This window comes from Anarhichas minor, unplaced genomic scaffold (assembly GCF_050575085.1).
Source record: "Anarhichas minor isolate MPS153535 unplaced genomic scaffold, ASM5057508v1 ptg000041l, whole genome shotgun sequence".
Taxonomy (NCBI): domain Eukaryota; kingdom Metazoa; phylum Chordata; class Actinopteri; order Perciformes; family Anarhichadidae; genus Anarhichas; species Anarhichas minor.
In genome coordinates, this window is record NW_027466487.1 from 7181709 (window position 1) to 7197378 (window position 15670).

Genomic DNA, 15670 nt, shown 5'->3' on the forward strand with positions numbered 1-15670 from the left:
CCGTTTATCCCGCAGCAACGTTTGCGAATTTGAAAGCAGTGTTGTGATTGGTCAGTGGGAGGTCCTTTGGAGCAAACAACCAGCCCAAAAACGAGCGCGCGGCCATGTTGAATTGTCAATATTCCGAAAGAAGAGACAAAAGAGTGAAAACTCGGTGGATTTCTCGAAACAGCGAGTGTTTACCAAACTCAATTAAATTGCCGATGAAACGTTAAGCAACGGCACAGCGGGGAAGACTAACGGTCGACGTTGCAAAGTAAAGGTAACATTTGTCTCCGTGTGGCTTAAGAGTCAATTATTATGCTTATTGATTTACCGTGTAGCCTGTGTTAACACAGCCTGGCTAAGCTAACACTAGCATGCTAACTCAATCGTTTGGTCAGGTTAAATAAAAGTGTTTAAATAACGGTTGCGAACTTAATGGATGCTGACAGGCTTCCTTTACGCACATCGTTTCTCGATTAAAAGTTTGAATTACGGTCATTTTCACACACGGGAGCTAGACTTTACGTTGGTGTTAGCATGCTAGCTGGACGGTCAAAGCCACGTTGCTATGCATAAAGTTTTAACGCCATTTACAGGCGTAACTTGACGTTACTAATTAATTTACTTTAGGCTAACTTTGTTATCGACGTTGGCAATAAAGTGTTCATGGAAGTAGATGCCCACGGGACAACATCTTGGTGGTTGGCATTACTTTGTGTTTTGTTCAATGAGGTTACAAAAAAGTCCAGTGGCTAACGTTAACGAGCTAACTTTCAATACAACTTGGTCCGTCAGTTGGGTTTGAGTTCTTAGCTTTTAACTAATAGTTACTTTAGCTCCAGTTAGCATTAGGTTAGCTGGTACCCATAGTATCACAACAAAGCCGCACCAGTTCAGTTGTTTGAATTGTTTTTCATGTCAAACTGATGCTGTTGACTCCACCGTGTCGCACTGTAATCTTGCTAACCGTACTTGTATGCCGTTTTTTTTTTTTTTTTTTACCATTTTACTTTTAAAAACAGTTTGCGGTCTAACGTATCAAAGATAGCCGCTGCTAATGCGCACAGATCTGAAATGTATGTAACTGATATCCAGTAGCGTTAGTCTGGGTTCGTTATTGTTAAGTGGCCTGTTGTTGTTTTTTTGAAAGCTTTGTAATAACCGCCCACGATTGTTTGCTTATTTCCTGGCAGGTAACCTGGATATTTTTTTGTTGATCGGCAATTCCCAAAGCACTTTGCAGACTGTCATCTCCATTTTTGCTGCAGAAGTTAAGGAAACCGGAACAAGATAACCACAGACATTTAAAGTGGACTATCCATCTATAAAAGCAAAATTGCCAGAGTGACTCTTTTTGAGCCACAGCAAAGACCTTTTGTGGATTTTTTTTTTGATGTCAAAGGAACAAATCATAAGATTCTGAGTTGTGACCAAGCAGAAGTTATTTTACTACTGGCCATTTTGAATGTGTAAACATAGCACTTGGACTTATAAATCCAAAATACTTAAAGAACACAAAAAGAAAATTCTGGATCATAATTACAGCAAGGATAAGAGTACTCCTTCAAACCGTTTTTGAAAGAAAAGACTGTTTTGGTCACATATTTGATTTATTTATTCATATGAATGTTAATTTCTCCCTTTTTTGGAGAGTTGTCTTGTAAATAGACAGAATTCATACGCAGACCTCTTCTTTTCAAGAGGTTTGAACGTCAGATTGTGTACAAAATACATTCTTTAAAAATAGAGAAAGAAAAAGTTTTTATTTTTTTACACACTGGTGCATTAAGCAGAACATCGGTGAAAACGAGGAAAACATAACACATTGAGGAAAATTGCCGGTTAATGTGTTGAACCCATGGCTACTGCAAGGACAGCAAACCCCGCACCAATGCTTGGATTGAACAAACCAGCAAATGGGCAGCTCAGAGGACAGACGGGACTCCTTCCAACTGCCCAACAGCCCAATGCCCTCCAGAAAAGGACCAGCATTCCTCAGAGCAGTGGTGGCATCAAGTAAGATTCAGTTCAATTTTCCCAATCCTGCATTGAAAAAAAGTTAGTTTTATCTCTCAGTTAAACACTTCTGTAGCATGACTGCTTGATACAAGGATCTGCAAAATGTAAATCTAATTTCTTTCCAGAGAACAACGCTTCTCATAGGTATGTCTTGTACAATGAATCTGACCACAAACAGGTTTGACAAACATAAAAATAGAAGTCTCTACGAATCACGGATTTCTTTTGCCATTGTGCACGTTATTGGCCGTGGCCAGTACATTTTAAGTTTTTATTACTTGTGAAGGAAAATTAATAAGTCTTTTCCCATCCAGCATCCCAGTCTTTGAGTAATATACCTTGAAAAATAGTTTTGGGCCCTCAATACATTTCAGAGCCCTCCTTTGTCCATGTTTGTGTTATTAGGTTTGGTGATGACTGGAAGAAGTGCCTGGAGCTTCCTCCAAGAGACACCAGGATGAGAACTTCGGTACGGTAACATTACATTAGCAGACATTATTATTCAGATTCACAGTTCATAACTCCACTTTTTGAATTTTACATGTTTTAGACTTGCTGAAAGTGTGTTGTCTTTTAATGCTATTGACCAGTAATCTGATATGTTTCTGCGCTGTTCACCCAGGATGTGACATCAACCAAGGGAAATGAATTTGAAGACTACTGCCTAAAGCGGGAACTGCTTATGGGAATCTTTGAAATGGGATGGGAGAAACCGTCCCCTGTCCAGGTTAGTGAAGAAATTAGAACGTAGGGCCCTCTTGTTTATGTGAAGTAGAGGGGGACACAGGAGTGGATTTTCGCTTCTGTCCCGTCCCATTCCCAAGTGTAAAAAAATAAATAAAAATAGCTTCTGCCCGGAAATATGATCAGCCATTTTGGCTGTAGCAAATTGTCAGGTTACTGTCTGTGCCTCAGTGCACGGTGTGAACCATCATGTCGTGCATGTATTCTAATTTTTCTAGTTTTTTTTTTTCCTAGACCACCTTCAGGCTGCCTTAATAAAATATACCCACAGCCATTTCTTGTAAATCAGAATTATACAACTTTATAACTGCACTAACTAAAACCCTGAACAGTACTTCTGTCCATGTTTCAAAGTTGAGATGGTTCCAGATTTCACTCACCAAAATGATGTGGGTATTCACTTCAGGCATCTTCATTAGACATCCTCCTCTTGCCATTTGATCACGCGAACCCCTAAACTTGTATTCTTGTACGTGCATGCCAATGAAGGAGAATTTTGGGCCCCTCTTACAGCCTCCTGTAGCCTGGTCTTAAGCAGGTGTAGGCATGTGTGACATCATTGGCACTCTGTAGCTTGGATACTCTTCCCTCTAGTATGTACTGTTATATTGTGGGATGACGACGTAGCCCTATTGTGGATTCCAAAGGGTGTTCTTCATTATGGTTTGCCTTATTTCCAAATAAGTCATGTCCAAGGAACCTGAACCAATTGTACTGATTGGACTTGTGTGTCTACCAAAAGGAGGAAAGCATCCCCATCGCTCTGTCAGGCAGAGATATTTTGGCTCGGGCCAAGAATGGCACAGGAAAAAGTGGAGCCTACCTCATCCCTCTCCTGGAGAGGATAGACCTGAAGAAGGATCACATACAGGGTGAGTTTCTGTTGCCTCTGCCTGATTAGCAGATGCCGCGTTACCCGAATATTTTCTGTCACGGATGGAATTTTTGTAACAATGACGGCAATGGAGTGCAATTTTCCCCGTTGAAGCGAGTGCTTTAGGAATCGGGAAATCCCACGTTCAGAGAGACTGGTAAGTCCAGTCCGGCAGCAGAGAGCGGGTTCAGGCTTCAGAACAAAATTAAAACGGCCATAAAAGTTGTCTGTCCGAGGCAAATACAGGAAAAAATGTGTTTACATGAAAAGTGACCGCAATGTTGTGTGTCTGTTCATATTTTCCCCTCTCAATCTATATTCTTCGGTAAATTAATTATTTAAAAATACATATACAGTACTGCGAGCGATGTCAAAGTGCTCAGTCCAAAATTCAAAGAAATTCGAAACTTCATTCATTCAATGTAGAAAAATGACATTAAGTACAGCTGCTGATCGGTGTGGCTCAGTCCAATTCACTTTGTTTATTTCACATTTACAAAACTGTATGAGCCATTTTTTCCCCATTGCACACACACAACGGACAGGTAGCGAACCGTGAATAGATATTCGCTAAATTTGACTAAAATTGTATCTGATTAGAATCAGAGTGCCCCCCATTTTTATATGCCTTTAGCCCATGTCTTATGATTTAAATTACTGCTACTAATTATGACGGAATTTTTACAACACTGTCTGTCAAAATGACGCGCAACAAGAAAGTCTAACGCGACCACTGCCTGATAAGTGCTCATTTTAAAACCGTTGCAGACGTCTGACAGATATATCAACATCGACTTTGATTGTAGTAGTATTATGAAATTATATTAAAGATTTTGTAATATGCCTAACCATTTATTCGGTCATCCTTTCCATTTTTGTCTCAATCCAGCCATAGTAATGGTGCCAACAAGAGAGTTGGCCCTGCAGATGAGCCAGATCAGCATTCAGCTCAGCAAGCACCTAGGAGGTGTCAAGGTCATGGCGACCACGGGTGGCACCAATCTGAGGGATGACATCATGCGTCTTGATGAGACAGGTATTTGTGCAGTTATTAAAGATAATGAAAAGGACTTTTCCAAAAAGAAGATTGTAGATAATTCTCTCCTTGAAGCAATTCTAATGGGATATTTCTATCTGGTCATTGAAGTCATGACTTTTCTTTTCTTTACCATGTACCTTGTGTGCACTGTCCACTTTGCTGCTGTGATCCTGTAAATTTCCCCACTGCGGGACTAATAAAGGATTATCTTATCTTTGCGCATTAGATCAATACCAATTCCTGCTCTTACTTTTTGAAAATTTCAGTTTAAAGATCATTTTATAAGCTTTTATATTTTTAATTTTTATTTTTTTTACCTACTATAAAGATATATCCACAGCACAACATTTCTGCTTAATTCCACTTCGGTTGACCGTGGTTAGGAAATATCCTTTTTGTAGTTGACATGCTTTGTCGTTTGTGTCGTCTCCTCTCCTAATAGTGCATGTAGTGATTGCTACTCCAGGCAGGATACTGGACCTTATCAAGAAGGGTGTGGCAAAAATGGATAAGGCCCAATTGATTGTGATGGATGAGGTAGGTTTGTCTCTTTTTAATTTCTAAATTCACTTTCAATAGTCTTTTTTTTGTTTTTTAACAACCTTTCTTTAAATATCTTTCCTCAGGCAGATAAGCTGCTGTCCCAGGACTTTGTGGTTCTGATAGAAGATATAATCAGCTTCATGCCGAAGGATCGTCAGATTCTGCTTTACTCTGCCACGTTTCCCATCAGTGTGCAAAAATTCATGGTGAGAACTCATAACAGACAAAATGTTCACAAAAGAGGTAAAAAATATACAATCTGGTTTCATAATATGCTGTGAATGTCTTCCAGAGCAAGCACCTGAAGAAGCCTTATGAGATCAACCTGATGGAGGAGCTGACCTTGAAGGGCATCACTCAGTACTATGCCTATGTGACTGAAAGACAAAAGGTCCACTGTCTCAACACACTGTTCTCTCGGGTAAGTGTGTACCAGTTTGAAACTAAGAGCCTAGAAAAGTTAACGAGAACGTCATGCTAGAAAAGCAGTACTCGGCCTTCTCTGGTTGAAAGTTTAAAGACAAGTTTTACAAGTGATTTGATAGAAAATGTACAATATTATCATATATGTATATTGATATCTCAATATAGAACTGTTTTTGTGATCAAGGATTTAATCCATTGTATAAATATAACAAACAAACTTTATAGATAACATTTTTAAACGGTCCTTTAATTTATTACGTGTGGAGTTTTGTTCCTGTAATTCAAGGGATTGGCTCTCATATTGGGGCAATGATTTGCATACCCTATAAATAGAATTTGATTAAAAATGTAATGACAACGGAATAAAAAAAAAAGTATCCTAATGGAGCATGCAAGCTGCAGTTTGGCCGCCTTAAAATAAACTGTAGCCCACATGCTACCTGAGACAGCAGGTATAATAAAAATGAGTTGTTATTCCTTCAGTCATCAATTTTCATAAATCTGTATATTTCTATTTCAGCTTCAGATCAATCAGTCCATCATCTTTTGCAACTCAACCCAGAGGGTCGAGCTTCTGGCCAAGAAAATCACCCAACTGGGTTATTCGTGCTTCTACATTCATGCAAAGATGATGCAGGAATACAGGAACCGTGTGTTCCATGACTTCAGGAATGGATTGTGCAGAAACCTGGTCTGCACAGGTAGGCGAAGGGAGTTCTGGGTTTTTAAATATAAAGTAGATCTCAAGTATTTTTGGTCAGTAAGTTCAACTTGTATATTTTCTTGTAGACCTGTTCACTCGGGGAATTGACATCCAGGCAGTAAATGTGGTCATCAACTTCGACTTCCCCAAAAATGCAGAGACCTACCTGCACCGCATTGGAAGATCAGGTAAGATTAACCTCTTTTTATATAAATACTCACACTCTAAACAATAGGCTTTGTTTTACAAAAGCTGGCAGCATGACTTCATGACACTACTGCTAATGATGTACAACAGCTAAACTATGTCTCTCCTCTCGCAGGGCGCTTCGGTCATCTGGGTCTGGCTATCAATCTGATCACTTCAGAAGATCGCTACAACCTGAAGAATATCGAGGATCAACTGGTCACTGACATTAAGCCCATCCCCAGTTGCATCGATAAGAGCCTGTACGTGGCAGAGTTTCACTCTGTTGACCCAGATGCAGAGGACGACGAAGACGGCGGAGCCAAAAGCAAGGAGCTGGGAGCAATCTGAGTGAATGGTCAGTTGTTGTTTTTTAAATGCTCAGAAATCTGCCATGACTGAAAATAAACCTTAACATTAAATGTTTTATGAGCCCTGTTAAGCCAGTTTTGTTGGGCATAAATCAACTAATCTAGTGTAGGAGGGTTGTCTGCTCTCCTGAACACTTGTACAAAGTCTACACAGGTCACACTTCAGCATAATTTTAAGTTCTCCATCTGAAAGCAAAACAAGTACTTAGGCTTGATGCTCAGCCCTGTGTGGCTAGAAGATGTAAAGCTGCCTTAAATGCCAATGAAGGCGGGGCAAGTTCTAGTTATTTACTCGACTGCAGCTAAGTGATTGACTGGTGGCCTTGAACCCAAGCTTAATTTCCACGTTCTGGTTCAGATTGAGTTTGTGTGTAGATGAATGAGCATTTTGGTGGACATTTAAAGTCTATTCAAAACACTACTCTTGCTTGGAGGAGTGCAATCTTGCTAATGAATATCCTCTTAACTGAAGTTGTACAGGCTTGAAAGGTGGAGGGCTGTCAAACAGCAGATTAGCACAGAGCTGATCGGCACAAAGTCGGCTGTCTGCAGGTTTGCTTAAGCAGTGACTTACTCACATGGTGGTTTTCAGAGATGTCTTATTGTGCTTTTGTATTGTTTTTCAGGAGAAACACTGCGCCTGGCATTCGTCACATGGTATTGACAAGGCATGACAGAAATCCTCCCTTGGAATCTTGTTTCCCAGTTTGACGCCCAAATGGTCTAATTTTGATTTCTTTTCATTTCCTGTTTGAGTTTACAGTCGTCTCCCGTTCTGTCTGTGCATATATTAGTAAACTGGTATCTTCTCATTGCAACTTCAATCATTTGAACTTTCTGCCACAGATGGTCACTACATGTGATTTGGGCTATTGCTTAAGTCTGTCATTGAACTCAGCCACTCTTGACAATGGATGGACTTTGTCGTCCTTTGTACTTTGCTGTAGGAATGAAAATGTGAAACCAAAGGTAGACTTAGAGGATAAAGCCCAGCTCACGGCAGTGTGCACATCCTGCTGACATGTCTTTTGAGCAAATTACTTAAAAGAAACTCACCCTTTTTTTTTTTTTGTCCAAAAAGCTACACTCAGTGGTTACTTTATTAGCTGCACCTGAATGAAAGCCTGAATCTGTCATGCCAGGGATTTAAAAGCTGCTGGAAACATTCCTTTTTTAAATGATGCTCAGTTAGTATTAAATGGCCAAAAGTGTGCCAAAATGATATTCTTAAACTCATTCATTACACTGCCGCCACCAGCCTGAAACGTTCGATTCATGTTTACACCAAATTCTGACCCTGTCATCTGCATGGCCATGGGACATCTATCATTCATCTGCTGTGCCTGTCTCCTCTGGCCTCAGCGCTTCGTCTGCATACCTCTGCTCTGACAGTGATTTGCACACCTTCCTTTCAACTTGAACCAGTCCAACCATTCTCCTCTCACCTCCCTCATTAACAAGGCACTTTTGTTGTTGCAGTTTTTTTATTTTTTTTATTTTTTTTTTGTGTTACCGGTAAACCGGATAGACTAGTATGGCAATCCCAGGACGCTAGCACCAACAATCATTCCACAGTCAAATTTCCTCTCTATTCAGATGCTTGGTCGGAATTGTTTTTTTTATTTAGTAGCTGTTTTAGACATTGAGCAGGTGTACCTAATAATGTGGCCACTGGGTGTAATTATTTTTGTAACTTTTGCCATCATTCCAGGTTTGTTATAGATAACCTTTTGCTTACTAACTTTCATGCTGACATTGGGGGATGCAGCTGTGAAATAGGGCGGCTTGTACACGTATCCAATCTTTAAAAGGGATCCAAAGTTGGAAGAGTTGACACAGAGTTACAAAAGTATGGATAGAGATGGCTTGAGAAACCAAAATGACCACTTTGCTCTTTGCGATGGTAAAAAGATGGCTGCTATGGTGTTCCAGTAAAGCACCTGAAACAGTGCTGCTGATGGTGAAATTGTTACTTTTTTATATTGAAGTGTTAACTGTGGAAATACGAATTTAAAGATGGCAGTGTAATGTCGGTGACATTGTAGTGCATTTTGTCGAAGCACAGATCCCATAATGACAATGTCGGTATTTAATTGTGGAATTACTTTGATCCCCTTTTAAAGCCATAACACCAGGCAGCATTTTCTTGAGGTTATCAGTAATTAACATGACGGGATGAGATGGCCGATAGTTTACATGTTGTTACCGGCCAACTTGTTGCGTCATGTCGATGTCGATTCTGTGTCCCTCCTCTCCTCCAAAGTGCCTTAGTGTAACGTCAAACTTCTTACTTTGCCCAGACTCTTGTCCCAACTTTGTGTTGTAGGTAAAATGGCCCCCAAACAATTCCTCATTGGTTTCAGTTTTGAAAAAGCACAGTTGAAGTCACAGGATTTCAGTTTCTCCTAATTCATTTGTCATGACAAATTGTATATATGACTAGTTGTCAGAATATATTACTGCCTTGGACTTCTTGACTTAAGCACAATGTCACAGAAGATTATGTATTTCAAATTTAAAATATTAATACTGTGAAATTTCCACTTTCTGTTTTTTTTTTTGTTTTTTTCACTTTTTTCCCCCTTATGTTTTGGTTCCCCACTTTTTCAGCCTCGGTACAGTCTGCAATCAATACACAACCATCTTCTCAGTGGGTCTGTAACTTCAGACTATTTTGGTCCATCACTGTAATCTTGAAAAATGAATACCTTTTGACTTAATGACCAGATGCTTCAACGAGAAAGACAGACAGGCAACAATTTTCTGTTAAATATGTCAATGTCAGCGCCCAAAATGCATTAAACTCCAACTGATTTGACGCCTCCTTTTTTGTCTTAATTTTTGTAAATGCTGTATGTAAATGTTGATTGAATTAGTCTCATACACTGCCAGCCAGGAGCCGTTCTCACAAAGCAGGATATTGGTGTAAAACCCACACTTCCTCCAAACCAGGGAGAACTCTACCCATGCTTTCGAGCCAGTCGTGACAACCTCACACAGATGGTAACAATCAATACTGTTTTGACCACATACTTTGGTGTGGTTACGGTTTTCTACCAAATTACCAAAGGCCCAGTTTGAAACCACAGATGCATGCAGTTTTTATTTGATTACTGCTTCTGTATTGGTTTATATATTGTCAAATCTTAGTGTTTCTCTGACTGTTATCTTAAAAATGTCCACAGACTGCATATGCTTATTTAAATTTATTTATATAAAATATGGCGGTACAGGTATAATTTGTAAATGTAGTCATGAACCCTGAAACGGGTGTACCCTTGGAATGTCATTCAGCAGGAGATTGAATGAAATGAATGTTCAGCGAATGAACTCTGTGAGACGTCATCAGGACGGGCCTGTCCCAGCTGTGTGTTCAGCCAATCACGATTGGCATTACATACATATTAGCCAATCGGTGGATGACTTTCGTGGAATGGGCGGGCCCTTTGTCAACCACGGTCACGGACGTTGTGGTGAACTTTGCCGGTGTTGGACTACCCCCGGACCACAAACCCTCAGCGTGAGTATCTACAACGTTACATTAAAAGATTGATTTCGTAAGAAGAAGATTGTTGAGCGTGTCAAAAGGCTACATGTTGTATTCCCAGTTACAGCAATTCCCATATGAAGACGAATAGGTCTCGTGGTCGACCCCACATGGCTAACGTTACCTAGCCTGCTAGCTAACCAACCGGCCAATCCTGCTAGCTTGCTTCAGCCTTCACAGGTTAAATACCGGATAGTCTTACCGGAGGCTGGCTTATCTCTAGTTGTAACAAACCACACGTTGCAGCTGAATATTTCTTGTGGTCACCAGGTTGTGTTGGAATCTAGTACCGTTATGGAGAGTCGGACTAAACTGGGCCTTAGTTATAACCAACCGACCTACTGTAACGCTACTGTTACTGCCAGGACACCAGGACAGATCGCTCACTGGAGCTAAGCTAGTCACGTTAATGTTAGCATGGACGTGAGCTAACTGTGCACTGGGTCTACTGTGTGAGTTAGTGGGTGATTGTATGCCAAGCAGATCACTGTCTTCATATCAAACCTCGCAAGTCATTCAAGCTAATAACGTTACTTTTCCAATTTTGTCTTGCATTTTATCAGGGATTATTTTAACAGACAGTAACCTGCAGTGATTGGATTACGTTGATATAATTGAACATCTCTCTCTCTCTCTCCTAGTCTGTTACAGTATGGGCAGTGTGTTGGCTGCCGCCTCCCCCAGTCCTGCCCCAGCAGCAGCTGGAGGTAGTCAAGGGGTCCAAGGGCTGGTGTCCGTCCCTCCAGGGTTCAGTATGCCCTCAATGTCTTCCGTCCCTCCAACATCTGGATCCGGCCAGCAGACGGCAGATGCAGACCCTCCACTGCCACACCCAGGCACCTATGAGGAGTGCCACCGTAAATGTAAAGGTTAGAAAATCAGCTGTTGTGTGGTGGTAATTTCTGAATGCTGTAGTTTAATCTTCAAATTTGTTCAGCCTTTAAGTAACAGGCATTGTATTATAAATACAGTATGACTATTAGCATGAATAATTGTCTGATGAGTTACATACATCTTTTTCTTCTTTTTTTTGCACTTTCTCTGTTTCAGAGGTGTACCCTCTGCAAATGGAAGGGGTGCGGTTAGTGGTCAACAAGGGCCTGAGTAACCACTTCCAGGTCAGCCATACGGTTACCCTGAGCACACTTGGTGAATCTGGTTATCGATTTGGTTCCACCTACGTAGGCACTAAACAGACTGGACCAGCAGAGGTAATGATCGTTTTCCCATCTCTTCAACAAACCACTAAAATAATTTTTGCATTTATTATGATAGAAGTCTGATGTGTGTCTTTAGTTGCTTCTTTGCTCAATGACTGAAAAAAGTCAATATTTTTATATGAAAAATGTATTTAGTTAGGGGTTAGGGTTATACGTCTTTTTATTTGTTACTGACAGTTCAGCTAGATCGTTTTAATGGCATGTTTTTTCTTTATCAGGGTTCAAAACTGAATAACATACTTAAGTTTGAAAACTGATGAATGTGTGTGTTGTTCCCCACAGTCTTTCCCAGTCATTGTTGGAGATATGGACAACACTGGTAGTCTGAATGCTCAGATCATCCACCAGCTCACATCTGCTGTGCGCTCCAAAATAGCCATCCAGGTGTGTGGACTTTTTGAGGGAACATCCTTTCAGATGCTGAGTCTCTTATTCAGCTTTTAAGTGTCACTGACCGTTCCATTCCACTCTCAGAATATTTGTTGTTCAACCTTTTGTGTGTTGCAGACTCAGCAGCATAAGTTTGTGAACTGGCAGTGTGACTTGGAGTGGCGTGGTGAAGACTTTACCTCCGCTGTGACGCTCGGGAATCCAGATGTAACCGTTGGATCTGGTATGATTTATTTGTTAATAACGCCTTGTAACAAGTTCAACAGAGGGTTTTTATCTCGCACTAATTTGCCACAAGCTACTTGATCCAAATGCTGGAGCTCCTGGCTACCCAATTGGCTATTAATATATATATATATATATATATATATATATATATATATATCACCAGGAATTTGTCAGTATTTTCCAACCTTTTCTGACATTATTTATAGACCAAACAATTTACAGAAAAAAGAATAGCGCCGGAGAGGGGGCGTGGTTTATCGCCCTGAAAGCCGTTCAACTGTCCGCCATTAACCATGGGAAAAATAACCTATTTCTGCTTAGTACGTGTTGTGGAAGTCACAGATATCCCGGGAAACTAAACGCCGTCATGTCTGGGTTCATAACATAGTATCGAGGTGTATTCACTGTGGCTAGCAAGCCACACGTCGCTGTTTACTACAGCTGTATGAACACAAAATCAACTGATTTGGCTGTGATTTAACGGCAATAAACCGACAAAAAGGGACTCCGAAATAACTACGTAATGATGCCGATTTGATCGTAGAGCTCTGGGTGAACACAGACGGCTACAGTATTTATTTCCTGATTCAACAACGGCAGGACGTCAGTGATGACAGGAGGAGCATCTCAACGCTGATAGGCTATCGCGCCGGGGCGTAACGCGAATATTTCGAACAAGTTGAAAAATTTCAACTCGCGCGTTTGGGGCGGTTTGGCGCGAATTAGCGCCATCGCAAATTCGCGCCGCGCCAGTCTCATCGCGTCTGTGCATAGACTTTGTATGTAATCTACTCCCGTGAATAATTCGCGACGCGTTTGGTGTGAACGCAGCATAAGCAATAGCACCAAAGTATACATGTTTTTAGAGTTGGGCTGGTGTAAACATTTTTAAACTAGTTTGATAGTAAGCCACAACACTGGAGCGTTATACAGTATTTTACCACTAGATGTCACACTTGACCTAACAGCCGCTCCATCAAAACTCAGAGGAGCGGCTAAAATGAGAATAGCTGGTCCACCGATAACTAAGCCGGGCCGTTGTTTACCACTTACCCCTTCACTTAAATACGCAGGAGGCAAGCAAGACATGGGAACTTCTCTTCAGTCTTGACCCGGATGTAGAATTTATTCTCCAACAGCCTAAACCAGATGTGGCCAAACCTTTTAAATTGTAGTCTAAATACAGAAAAATATAAGGAGTCACAAACAACAATAAATGCATAGTTTTTAAACAGTTACACTGCAAGATTGGTACTGCACATGTGGCAACTAGTAATTTACACCTTTATCATTTCTGTGATGATGCTACATTGTGAAAAACAAATCTCTGTAGAAGTCGGCAGGAGGAGAGCTAGTTATTGTGTAAACATTTTGTTAAATGCATGTGTTCAAATGTCATCTTGTTGCCATCCCGAACCTGATATTTTTTAGTAAGCTTACTAAACCTGCTCATCACTATTCCACACCAAAGTGCATGTTGGAAGACATCCAAACTCCAAACCATGGATGAGAAGGGACTATACTGTGTATATAATGGTAACTCTTTTACTACTTTCCCTCAGGCATCTTGGTGAGCCACTATCTCCAGTCTATCACACCAGCTCTGGCTCTAGGTGGTGAAGTAGTGTTCCACAGGAGACCAGGGGAGGAAGGAGCGGTCACCTCCCTCTTAGGAAGGTACACAGGTAAATCTCCACTCTGTGCTTATTGAAATGTACACTTCAAGACTACCTAATGCTTGTATTTGTGTATTCAAATCTTGCTTTGTTGACTATGATTAAATATTTGGTTGCCAATTTCCAAAAAACGTCATTTGTGGTTTTGTGTTTCCCGTGTGATGGATGTTCAAATCCCTTTATTTCTCCACAGGGGACAACTACGTTGCTACATTGACTGTGGGCGGGGCAGGAGCTCATGCTACATACTATCACAAAGCCAATGATCAGGTATTATTAAATTAGTAATGGTGTGTGTGGATATATTTCTGTGGAACAGTCATGGTTTGTCTCCCAATACTGCTCGAATGCAGCAATTTGGTTGAAAATCTGATGATTAGCTTAAAGGATAGGTTCACATTTAAACGAGTCTGTCTTAAAACAATCCTCACTTCCCTATATGTACATTGAAACAATTCTTGGTCACAGTTGTTCCTCCTGTCTATACTGGCCGCTAAGAGGTCCTTTCCTAAAGCAAATCAAATATAAGCGATAAGGACAAAACCCACAATCCTCGTTCTGTGCAAAAACAAATTCAGCTGAAGCTAATTTGAGGCTCTAGAAGTCTGACTTCGGCATTTCCAGCGGGTACCTTTCAAAGTTTCTTCTGTCTTCTTATGCAGTTGCAGATAGGAGTTGAATTTGAAGCCAGCACAAAGATGCAAGACACCACAACATCCATTGGTTACCAGTTGGACGTTCCCAAAGCTAACTTGCTCTTTAAAGGTAAATAAATACAGTATGAATACCCATATACACATAGAAAAATGCAAAATGAATAATATTATTTTTTTTAATATTATTGTTGTCCCTCCTTAGGCACAGTTGACAGTAACTGGGTGGTTGGGGCGACCCTTGAAAAGAAACTGCTGCCTCTGCCTCTCACACTGGCCCTTGGGGCTTTCCTCAACCACCGCAAGAACAAGTTCCAGTGTGGCTTTGGTGTCACCATTGGCTAGAGGTGTGGGGGCTGCCTGGAGCCAGCTTGCAGGCCACAGCTTGGACCGGCACAGAGACACACAGGAACCTGGACTAAGTTTTAGAAATTTGATTCAGAGACTCTCTCACAACTGTGATTTCTGGGGCAGACAGACAACTATGAAGGAGCCAGGACTGGCCGAGCCATGCCTACATTCTGTAGCACAAATGTCTTTCCTTTATGGTGTATTGGATATACCCAGAGGCTAGAGAGATGTATATCAGAGGGCATCAGTGATGCATGAGACCATGTGATGTGAAAATCAAGTAAGTGGATAGACATAATATATGGTGATCATGTATGACGATTAAAATAAATGTGATAACTTTTTGTAAAAGAGGGGGTGTTGTGATTGTTTCTAGAAGAACTGGGTGCACACGCTCATTATTTTGGGGGTCTAACTATAGACACACCTGGGACACATATTCAACCGGTAGATTTTTGCAAGGTCTCATTTGCAAAAATCGACTTGCTTTTACTGGTTGCATGGACCATTACATCAGACGAACAAAGTTAGCAACCAGTTGGTGAAAATTATGGAGCATTTAGTGGCTAAAAAGTTTATTGGATTTATTTAGTTGGGACCAAATCCAGAGCTAAGAGTACAGTTGAATGCACATCTGACTTATATTCATCAGAATGACACTCCAAATGAATGCTAATGTCCCTCCATATCTGCTGGGTGTAGTGTTCCCTTAATG

At 40.8% G+C, this 15670-nt stretch overlaps 2 protein-coding genes across 3 annotated transcripts; both read left to right on the forward strand.

Moving 5' to 3' along the window:
- The first annotated feature begins 111 nt into the window (after window positions 1-111).
- Window positions 112-9708, forward strand: ddx61 (DEAD (Asp-Glu-Ala-Asp) box helicase 61). Its single transcript, XM_076108996.1, has 13 exons — window positions 112-262; window positions 1179-2001; window positions 2410-2473; window positions 2627-2731; window positions 3491-3620; window positions 4512-4658; window positions 5104-5198; window positions 5288-5410; window positions 5497-5625; window positions 6151-6331; window positions 6420-6521; window positions 6656-6877; window positions 7517-9708. Exons 2-12 carry the CDS (start codon window positions 1844-1846, stop codon window positions 6868-6870), a joined length of 1449 nt encoding a protein of 482 aa, XP_075965111.1. The 5' UTR covers window positions 112-262; window positions 1179-1843; the 3' UTR covers window positions 6871-6877; window positions 7517-9708.
- A 447-nt stretch (window positions 9709-10155) lies between these two features.
- Window positions 10156-15306, forward strand: tomm40 (translocase of outer mitochondrial membrane 40 homolog (yeast)). 2 transcript variants are annotated; one of them, XM_076109056.1, is made up of 9 exons: window positions 10156-10414; window positions 11079-11306; window positions 11488-11648; window positions 11940-12041; window positions 12165-12270; window positions 13838-13960; window positions 14145-14221; window positions 14614-14716; window positions 14810-15306. In XM_076109056.1, exons 1-9 carry the CDS (start codon window positions 10174-10176, stop codon window positions 14947-14949), a joined length of 1281 nt encoding a protein of 426 aa, XP_075965171.1. In that variant the 5' UTR covers window positions 10156-10173; the 3' UTR covers window positions 14950-15306. The 2 variants fall into 2 exon arrangements, with proteins under 2 accessions (XP_075965171.1, XP_075965170.1); XM_076109055.1 differs by having other exon boundaries at window positions 10296-10410.
- Window positions 15307-15670: the final 364 nt, after the last annotated feature.